The 11147-nt window shown below is 38.3% G+C and overlaps 1 protein-coding gene across 1 annotated transcript; it reads left to right on the top strand.

The window, feature by feature from the left end:
• Positions 1-2744: 2744 nt before the first annotated feature.
• LOC149832134 (peroxisome biogenesis protein 3-2-like) lies at positions 2745-9960 on the top strand. Its single transcript, XM_090012361.1, has 8 exons — positions 2745-2924; positions 3217-3274; positions 3370-3531; positions 3649-3848; positions 4154-4284; positions 6966-7093; positions 8538-8765; positions 9563-9960. Exons 2-8 carry the CDS (start codon positions 3261-3263, stop codon positions 9828-9830), a joined length of 1131 nt encoding a protein of 376 aa, XP_089868487.1. The 5' UTR covers positions 2745-2924; positions 3217-3260; the 3' UTR covers positions 9831-9960.
• Positions 9961-11147: the final 1187 nt, after the last annotated feature.

An 11147-nucleotide genomic window follows, 5' to 3' on the forward strand; every position in this document is an offset into this window, starting at 1 on the left:
AACGATGCTACCCACGCTGGGAGGAGCCCCAAACCCTTCTTCTGTAAGGGCAAAAACTCTGAATCAGGCTCCACAACGAATCAAGTTGAACGATGCTATCCACGTTGGGAGGAGCCCCCAAACCCTCCTCCTATAAGAGCAAAAACTCTAAATCAAGCTCCACAACTCATCAAGTTGAATGATGCTACCCACGCTGGGAGGAGCTCTCAGACCCCCTTTTCTGTAAGGGTAAAAACTCTGAATCAGACTCCACAACTCTTCAAGTTGAATGATGCTACCCACGCTGGGAGGAGCCCCCAGACCCCTCTTCTGTAAGGGTAAAAACTCTGAATCAGGATCTACAACTCATTTAGTTGAATGATGCTACCCACGCTGGGATGAGCCCTCAAACCCTCCTCCTATAAGGGTAAAAACTCTGAATCAAGCTCCACAACAGTCAATGTGCAGGTCAGTCGGTGCTTGATGGAGCAATGTAGGATCTTCTGCTGGATGTGCACAAAAGCAGAAATAGAAGAGAGAGAGAGAGTGAGAGGGTTGATGTTCATGGCCTCCTCCAGGGGAGATTTTTTTCTCGGATAATCCTGCAGTGCAGAGACTGGGTCTTAAATAATCATCTTCGGGGCACTTAAGTCTTTACAACTACTCTTTTTTAAGAATCATCATTTTTTTTTGGCACCAATGGAGGAGAGGGTACTTAAGTCTTTGCAATCGCATCAAACTCCAACGCTAATTAATGCTGACAAACATGGGGATACGAGACACACATGCTTACATACGTGGTGCTCTTTGGGACCCCCGAACATGAGATGTAGCTAACTGTTTTGTTTTGCTTACATACGTGGTGCTCTTTGGGACCCCCGTCATACACGTATTCATAATCACAATACCTTGTGCTTTGAATGCTATGAAAAAAATTGTTTTGTTTTGTTTTTTGGTCTTGGTCGCCAACTTTGACCCAATTCCGCAGGAGCTGGATCCATATGCTAACAGGGTGAGGCCAGCCCCAACATGGTTTGGGTGTATGTGACTTGGAGCTGGATCCAACTCATAAACCCAACTAATATTTAAAAGTCTTATATATCAACTTTACTAAAACATGTTTTTCAGATAATGTAAGGGAAAAAACTCTTATCACCGGCTGCACATCGGCTGGCTCTTGGTTGGTAATATAATTATTGAGGTCCCCCTTGCCCACCAAGGAGTGTACTCAGCTTTTACCATGCTGCAAAGGCCGCCACATATGGGTTTCGAACTTGTAGCATCCTGTCAATTTGGTGACATTCACAAATAAGCCGTACCAGATGAACTGAGCACTTGTGAAAACACTGGTATGAGCTAATCAACATTGGGTTCGTTCAGGCCAGAATCCAAACCCAGACCTGGACCTGATTGAACTAGATCCAATTGGATCTGGACCTGAATTAGAACTGTCCGTGATACAAAAGCAGGCGCGAATCAATACGCGTTGCAAGAACCTTAAATTTGGATCTGGTCCACCTGGTTTATTTTGGGTCAAACCAGTTTATAATCCTAGCCACCAACCACTTGAAAATGCTAGTTCACTTTCATCTCGTTTTTTTTTTCTGAGATGCGGTTGTCTAGAGGACGACACCATTCAAATAGGTCCCAATCAGCCTGCCAAATGACCTTTTCTACCGGTTGTCATGCCAATCCAAGTACATTTAGCTCCAGCTTGGCCGATCTGTACCAGATTGGATCATGTAATCAGTCGGATCCTGTAAGCGTTTTGTCAATTTCAAATCCTGATATCCATGATCCGATCATGAGTCGTACCTGAGTTTGACACGTTTCCCACCTATGACATGGGTACGGACCATGACTGACACAAGTCACTAGTTCTTCAAATTTACGAAGAATGAGATTTGAAGACACAGATATGTTAATTTTTAATTAATTATCTCATATGAAGTATGCTTTTTATAAAAAAAAATACTGTTAAAATTTATTAAAAATAGTAAAATATCGTTTTTAAGTCTCATGTACGCGATCCTCTTCGCTATGATTTGTGACTAGATATTGGGTAAAAAATTGTGTCCGTGGAAAATAGTTTCACACGTTTGAAAATATGGGTAAACATAATTATGTTTGACTTGATTAATTGAGGTCATGTTTGAGGATAAGCTCGTTAAAAAATTGAACTCAAAAAGGAGATAGCTAGGCATGAGTAAGTATATTAAGTAATGGACTATGGTATACACTATTGTTTGTACTGATCTAGCCACTAAATGGTAAATCTAACAATACAGGTTTACTACATTAAAAAGGTTTTATGACTAAATCACTACAAAATATCATTTTTAAGATGGTAAAATTCACATGGTTTAAAAATAACATAAAAAATCATATTCGAATCAACTTTAATTGATAAAAATAATAAGTTTTTTATTTTTGGAGCTTAGATCTGTGTAAATCAACAAGTGTGTACCACCGTGGTGGTGCAGTACAGTACCACTATAGAAGCGCCCAATAAATATTGATATTTTTAATGAACATCAAGGTTTATTAAAAAATTAAAAGTTATGTAACGTTAGTTTGGTTTTAATTAATCTCCTCTGTTCTTCTCATTAGTCATAATATGGTCAGAACGGCTCAGGCTGGAGTTGAACTCGGAAGAACTAGGCTTGAGCTTTGCTCACTTGATTGCCAAGCGAAGTTTGGGCTCAGTCAGCTCAGTTTTGCACTTTGACTAGAACAAAGTGCGTGTCTCTTCCTGATACGCCGCCATAGCGGGTTTCCTCCTCGATAACTTGATCCTTTATCTCGCTTCTTTGGGCTACAACTCCCAAATTTGGGAATCCAAAGCTCCTCTCCTGGTGATTCATTGAAGGGAAAGGAAGAAGATTCTGGCATTGGGTCTTTCGCAACAGTGGGGCATTCAATAAATGCTTGGTGGCTTTTAACAGGTGCTGTTGATTTATGAGTTTCTTGCTCTTTGATTGAGATTTCTGGAGTAATTCCTTGGATACCCAATTGGGGATCGTTTTGTATTTGCGATTTTGGTTCGCAGGGTTTAAATTTTTGATATTTTTCTTGTTTACTTTGTTGTTGGTCGTGGATTCGACACATCTCCATTCCCCTTGTGTTTATACGAAAGACCCATATGTTTCCTTCTCGTTAGATTACTCTTAGTATTTCTCGTACCCAATTAGAAGTCTTTTAGATAGCAAATCCAATATGGTATGTTGCGTTTTGCAGGGCTGGCTGTTTGAGACATGAGTTGTCTGTTGTAACTGGCAATTATGCTTTCTCTTAGGTAAAGGTTCAATTTTGGTGATTTTATGTCTTTTTTTTCCTATTTTAGTTTTCTATTGGCATGTCGTAAATTGATCGAGTGATGTGGTAAAACAGGGTTTTTTGGAGGAAGCATAAAAGAAAGGTTCTCGTTTCAGTTGGGGTTTTAGGAAGTGGGTATGTTTTGTATAAGCTTTATGACAGTCATAGACAGAGAATTGCAGCTCTGGAGAGAGAATTTGAGAAACAGAGTGAAGCAAATGAGCGAATTAAAGCACAGTATGTTCACAATGTTTTGAGTTGAGAGTTTCCTATTTGTTGGCATTGCATCTTTTGGATTTATTTGTAGGTGAATTGCATTGGGATGTTTACTGTTTGTTACTTTTGATCTGATAGAATGGAAGCTTCCTTTGCAAATATCCAGAGGATTTCAGATTCGACGACCCTCCCTTCTGTGATCCATGATTTACGGTCTCGGATTTCAGAAGAATTGAATCTTTCAGAGTTAAGAGAGAGGCTAAACCAAGGAAGAAGTCGACCCAACACACTAACAGCACATGATAAGCTTCAAGTGTGGGAGAGACTGAAAATTCTTAGTACGTTATTTCTTTTGTTTTAGCAGTTTCCCTTATGTAATTCCACACCTCTTTTTACTTTTCTTGTTCTTGTATCTTCAATGATCTTAGTTTCTCTTGTGAATTTTTTCTTACTCATTGTGATATGTAAGTTAGGAATGTCTTTTTTTTTAGTAATTACATTGAACTTTCTGGTTAGAAATTAAGGTAATTAACCTTGAGTGAGGATTGTTTTGATGTAAAATTCATCAGTCACCTTATTTTTCAATGAATATTCTCCATGCTTAGAGAAATTCACCCTGTTTTGTCTACTTATTGCTTTGTAGGCTTTACAAAAGCTATGACATCATTATGGGCACTAACAATGCTCAATTTGTACGTAAGAGTTCTCCATAATGTCTTAGGGAGGCATCTATATATTGACACAGCGAGGGGTCTTGGAAGCATTGGCCTACTGGTATGAGCATGCTTTTATACTGTTTTCTTTTAAAGGCTTTTTGATGTTTGTATAAGATTAATACTTTGGTCTCTCTTCTTCTTCTGGATATTAGTGTGTGTATGTGTATACGTGTACTTTTTGTCAGTTTTCCCTTAGCTTGGAGCTGGTACAGGCTTTTGCATGTCATATTTTCCATATTTGGTTTCTCTTGTATTGCAACATGACAGCATTTCAGTTCTGTATTCACGCCTTGGATGGATATGTCTTTCCTGAATTCATAGTGCTGATGCTATGCTCTCATCATATTTACAGCTGTACACATTTTAACTGGTGCTACAATTTTTTTTCAATTCCATTTCCACCTCTAATAGCATTCAAAGAAAAGGAATTCTTCTTAGTCTCAGAATAGTACCACAAATCTGTTGAAAATTCACTTGATAAAAATTTTTGCCTTTTTGGACCAGTACATTTATTACATGGTTTCAGTATGTTATCATAAATATTTTGCATCCTTATGCATGTTAATGTGTTAGATAGGGCTAGGTGTTCATACATCTATATTGCTATATTGAGGTTGAAGTTGATCCATAACTTAAAAAGGGGATTTCACTCATCCACAATTGTTCCTCATTGATTCAATAAAGGAATTTTGTTGTGTATGTGTTGTAAGTAGAAGGAAATGGGGGTCTTTGATTTGTCTCATTATTGCACATAAGAAACAGAAACCGTGTCAGCAGTCAGGTCAACTCTAAATTAAGATTCAGAGAAAATCAGTGAAGAGAAATTGAATATGGTCATCGTTAGCAGAGGTTTCTCTGTTGGATCTGACTCAAAGGTATGTAATCACTATGCGACACCTAGGTGCTAGGAATCTTGGTTCCTAGGCATAACCCAAACTCTCAACCTAAAAAATAAAGATTTGAAACAATTTGTTAAATAGCTATTATTTATTTAAAATTTTTTGAGAAAAATCATTACAAAATTGGATGTTTCATTTTAATCACTGCCACTAGGTTTTTTCCTTGCACCTATGGCCAACATCTAGGTTGCCTACTTTTCTTGCCATGCTTTTAGGTATGTATTCTCATGTATTAGTATCATCATCATTAACATCAAAATCACCACAGCTTCATCTTGCATGATAATTATCTGCCACTTAGGCACCTACCCAGCACCTATAGCCAACATCTAGGTTGTACTTTGGTTGTGTATATATAGTTCTCATGTATTAGCATCACCATCACCAAAGTCACCACAGCTTCATCTTGCATGATCATCATATTTATCGTTATTTAATAATTTATTCCTATTCTTTTGACCATCACCACCTTCTGTGTGCTTCTTCAACCTGAATGTTTCAATTATTTAACCCTTCGAGATGAGAATGATGAAATAATTAAGTAACTAACAACAATTGGAAACCATGTTTTAGGGATGCACACCATACAATGGATATTTTCGTACATGTTATCATTCATGGTAGTAGATGGCAGAATTCTGTGTCTAAAACGTAGTCACAAATATCGGTATCGGCTATATCTTGGTTGGCTATTTCTCGCGATATTATTAGGTTTGGTGATAAATCTAGGGAAAATCTCGGGGCTTAAAAAATATAAAAATAACAAAAATAAGTAAGAAAATATCATGTTTAGACAAAAAATACATAAATAATAAATGAAATAAGTAAAAAATGTAAAAGAAGGAAGAAAAACATATTTAAAATGTAAAAAATAAATGAAAACAGTAAAACTAAGTGTAATATTGTGATATTATCAAATTGGCGATATTTTGAAAATATCGTGATATGTTGAAAATATCGTGATATTTTACCAATATTATCATTTTCTGAATTTACAGTGATAATATCGCGATATTTTTAAAATATCACCGATATCTGTGACTATAATCTAAAAGCAGTGGAACAATAGGAATCTAATTTTCCTTCATTTAACAAGTAAATTTTAGGAACTTAACTGGAAATTTTGGGAAGCAAACCAGTTGTTAACATTCACCAAAAGGACTTGAAAGTAAGAGACTTTCCTCAACATTTTTTGTGTTTCTATGCATGACACCATTCAATATGGTTGTTTGTAGCACTAAGAAAAAAAATCATAATCACTGCAATCTGGAGCTTGTAGTCAACAAATGCATGATGATGAGAGATTTGAACATTGGTGCACTTCTTTTAAAATGAACAGAAGCTATTCAACGGTTACATTTGACTGTTGTATTCACAAGCTACAATGCAACAGAAGAATTGCCCCATACTCCACTGTAATATGCTCAACTGTGTGAATTTCTTCTGTTTTCTTCTCTTATAAGGCTTCAGTCATTTCTGCTCTTGTGACTTGTCACGTCAAGTGCATCTTTCTAGCAGACATGTTAAAATCGTTCATTGTCAATGTCCTGATTTGATGTAAATATATCTCAAGTTGAAAAATAAAGGTTTGCAGGTACTATTACAAGCTGAACATTAAGTAGTACAAACTACAGCATATTCGATTAGGATTGGATTTGTTGAACATTTACAGCATTCATGTTTCATGTCATGTTTTCCCAATCCCTTAACTGTTAGCAATCCTTCATAGTTCTTCTCTTTATTTATTGTGTCTTTCTGTGTAACCCTGATTCATTGTTTGGGTGTGTCTTATATTGCCCAGGTTGGTATTATCTAATGAGGTCACTGTTCTCTATGGCAGAGTGAAGCTGACTCGCTAGACAGACTTGGTCACCATGAGTTCCTTTCTTCTGCAGATTATCTCTGGAAGTACAGCCTAAGTGCTTTGATTCTTGACATCCAAAGGGCAGTCACTGAGGTTCTCAAAGAGTAAGTAAAGGATAACGATCTCATATTTTTCCCTTGTAGAAGTAAGGGTCTTAATAATATTGGACCATGGTCTTCTAAAAAAATAATAATATTGGACCATGTTTCCATGTCATGGTAAGATTCAGTGAACTGCCTGTTTAGGATAAACTTCTATGGCGCAGGCTGCTGTTGTCCATCTAATCAGAATGCCAAGCTTAGTCTATCAGTTAGCTCAAATGTTTGTGGGTTATTACATGAGGCTGTTCAGGGTGCTGCCTAAGGTGCATGATATATTAGTCATGCATCATTTGCAAATTTTGGATCTTAACAAGCCAGGTGGGGACCTGACATGGTTTCAGCTCTATCCAGGTTTTGCACAGCTACTGTTACATCTGTCGTTCTTTCTTTCCCTCTCATTTGACAGCACAGATGCTGTTGCTCTTCATATGGGGGGATGACCAGACGAGTTGGTAACCTGTTTACTGAAGTAGCTGTTATGTGTAGGTCCCAAGTATCTGTGTTCCTTCCTGATCTGGATCTAGATGAGTTAGTCAATTGGCTCAAACTACTCAACATGGGTTCTCTAGTTGACCAAACTATGCTGGTGAACATGGATTCATATACAGCTATTGACTTGGCAAGCATATCTAATGGGTGCTATCCCAACGAATCTGATGATTGACTTGATTCCTCTTCTGGTTGAGGCTGTGTCAACAAACTTTCATTCTAACAATCGCTAAGATTTTCAAAGTTGTGGTTCTTATTGTTGTTTGAATGTGAACGCATGTAACTTGGAACTGGAATTGTGACACATTGAAGCTCAAGTCATTCCACATCTTAAATGAAGATTTAGGAAAAAGTTTTAAATATTTTGGCAGTGTTAACAGAACTATCCAAGTCATGATCAATACAACTCTCTACTGGAATATTGCTGTTTCTGTAGCAACCCAAAGACAGCTTGGTTAAGCCTGTTAGGATCCACTCTGGTAGCACTTGGTCAGATTGAAGTTGAGCAGTTGACACACATCTTGCAGGTTTTATAACAGTTATTGGTGTCCAACCAATTAACTTACAGATAGTGATGAAAATCTGTCTGGGCCTGGCCATAAGCATGTGATACATCTCTTGAGAAAATCTGTCTTCCTCTTTGGTCTTGGACTCCAAAGGAGCTTATTTGTGCATGGTTTGCTGAGCCTATAAAAAGAAAGATTTGCATTCCTGGCCTAAGCTGTGCCATTCCTCTACTTTGGACCTGTTGAGTTGTGGCTCCAAAACCCTGCCAGAATGTACCTTCTCTGATAATCAATTCCTAATGAGATGCTTGGCTACAGTCCGCAGTCTACTATCTTTTGAGTTGTCTGTCTGTATTTTGTCCTGAATTCTGAGTTGACTTGGTTCACCTGCTTATTTTGTTATTATTACTTTCAATCTCTCATTTTCCTGCTCCCCTTGTGATGTACTCCAGCAAGCAGCTGACTCAGGCTTTCAGCATGGTCCAGCTCCATGACACCATCACAGAGATGCTGGACTTCTTCAAAGGGGGAGTCCCAGACCCATATCACTGGGTTCCCTACCTCCTACGTGACAATGCCACTATGGATCAACAGCCTTCTGCCACATTATTTGGAGATGAGCCCAGCCCCACAACCAAACTCGAGCAACTCATTGGAGAAACACGTGGTATCCTATCAAGGTATAATCACTCAACAGAAACTACTGGTAATGTCTGAATGGGATTTAACTTTGAGGTTGATTATAATTTCTTAGTCTTACTAAATCTTGAACACTTGAACTTGTCTGTTCCAATTCAAGGGCCAGATATGTTAGGTTGGACCATAGTCTTGGACCTCTTGGTAACATCATCAACAAGCAATTTGTTCTAGACTGAGCCTTGTCAAGTGTGAACCCTGTGAATTAATAATTGTATAAAGCCATGAAGGTATGATTTGGTCAAGTTGACAGGCCACTCAACAAAGCACCTCGGAGGAGGTTCTGTATCAATCTTGTATAAACTACAAGTGTCAGAGACTTGTAGTGTATATTTAGGATGTGCTAGCGTGACCAAGGTTAGTTTGGGTGGTCTTATAAAATCCAAGGTAGCAATGAGTCTTCGATGTCCTTGAATTGAATATGAATCGAGTTGTTCAAGGTCGTTAAGCATCGTGCACCCTTCAACCTTTGTTAAACCCAGTTGCTAAATTTAGTCATTCAGTTCTATGCTTCATTGGCTTCAAGCCAGTCTTGCGCTGGCTGACCTTCTCAAGATGGGGATTTATTAATTGATTCAAACCAGCTCCAGCATCTACTCAGCCTGCCTTGGCTAGGTCCATGTCAAGCTGAGCATCTGCGCAAGACATTACTTGTTATAGGGCTACTTGGGTTTGTTGACTCAGGTCCATCCCTAGTCTTAGTATAAACTGTGTAAGACATTGATATCCCCTTAATTATGAATGATTAAAATGTCCCATCTTTTTCCTTTGTTTCATGCAGTGATGAATTCTCGAAGGTGGTGGACATTTCATTGAGAGAGGTGGTGAATGTGTTGATGGAGGAGATGGAAATGCAAGTCTATGCAAGCGCTTCTTCATCCTCATCTTCTTTCGGCATTCCATTAGTGAAGCTTGTGCCACGCATTATTGAGTTGGGTAATCATCTCTTGGAAGAGCCAACCAAAAACATTTTCGTTCGTAGAATTAAAAGTTTGCCGGAAGTGGATATCTTTTGTAAAATCTTGTATGCTGGTGCACCAGTTACATGAAGCGCCCATAGACTTGATATTATTTGCATCGATTTAGTTCATTATTTATTTGAAGTGATCAGCTACACGGATACTGACATCATGGATGAAATTTCTTGAGGAATATTGAAATTAAGCTTGATTTAGAGAACATCCTTCTAAGACTATTTCCAAATGAGATGACGTTTACAAAGAGCATGAAAATTGTCTAATGCCAAAGGCTGGAGTGTAAATCATGCTTTGTTTCATCCGAGTACATAAAATGATCCGTGTAGTTGGGCAACTCAGTGCTGTGTTGCAGAAAGTACACGTCTTAACAAAGTATTGACCTCTTGTCTTGTGCGACCTGTGGAGGCTAAGATATGTGATAACCGAAAAGATCTCTTCTTCTCCGACCTTCCTTCTCTCATAACCTCTGACTTCTTGGAGATTCTTTGTTTGTTTGGTTGGCCTCTAAGAGGGATGATCTGCCATTCAGTGGTTGATTATGTGAACTCAGCCTTCTTACTACAATGTGATTGTAACAAGAAGTCACTGACTTCTTGTTCGCGCACTGGAAAAGACAGCTGACTATTGTATTCAATCATCGTGGATGTCCAACGGGAATGGGAACTCTAAACTCGACAGTTTAAACCTAAGATGGTGGGAGAAGATGTTTGCCCGATGTGCACATTGATTTTGCATTTCACAGCAGGGTTGGCTTTTCATATCTTGAAAGGTTCACAACAAAACATATGAAACTTGCATCCAAAGTTGGTTAAATTAAAGCGTTGGCCATTCATATTTTTATTCCTTTTAGTGGTTGATAATGACTCAGCCTAGTTATCTATAGGCTTGGACAACTGGCAGTAGAACAAGCAAGCTCCAAACTCAGTGCACCTAGGCTATTGGTTGAAGATGCTTGCCTTACGTGCACATTGCTTTATTCAAACTAAGCTTGTCCTTTTTCATAGCAGGGTTGGCTTCTCATATCTTGGAAGAGTCGCAGCAAAACAATAAAAAAAAGTTGAATTCAAAGGGCTAAAGGCGTTTGACTGAAATGCTTTACCGAAATTGTTGCAGCCTAATGGATGAAGCATCAGAAAATTGATCCTAAACCACCTCCAATTGAAAGAAAATAGCATTTACAGAGGAAAAGAGATTGCCATGATTCAGCAGAAGTTGGTGCATTGGTGTAGCCACAGAATTGGATTATCTTCTCATTCTTGACTGCATTGGCGTTTCATTACATGGGATTAGATGAGCACAATGTTAGAATAAGAGCAGAAAGTTTGTGATTGGTTATACCAGCGAGGGAGCTCCCTTCAGTCCAAGGCAAGATGGCCACTTTTAGACCTT

This window comes from Nuphar pumila, chromosome 7 (genome assembly GCF_984573655.1).
Source record: "Nuphar pumila chromosome 7, dmNupPumi1.hap1.1, whole genome shotgun sequence".
Lineage (NCBI taxonomy): Eukaryota > Viridiplantae > Streptophyta > Magnoliopsida > Nymphaeales > Nymphaeaceae > Nuphar > Nuphar pumila.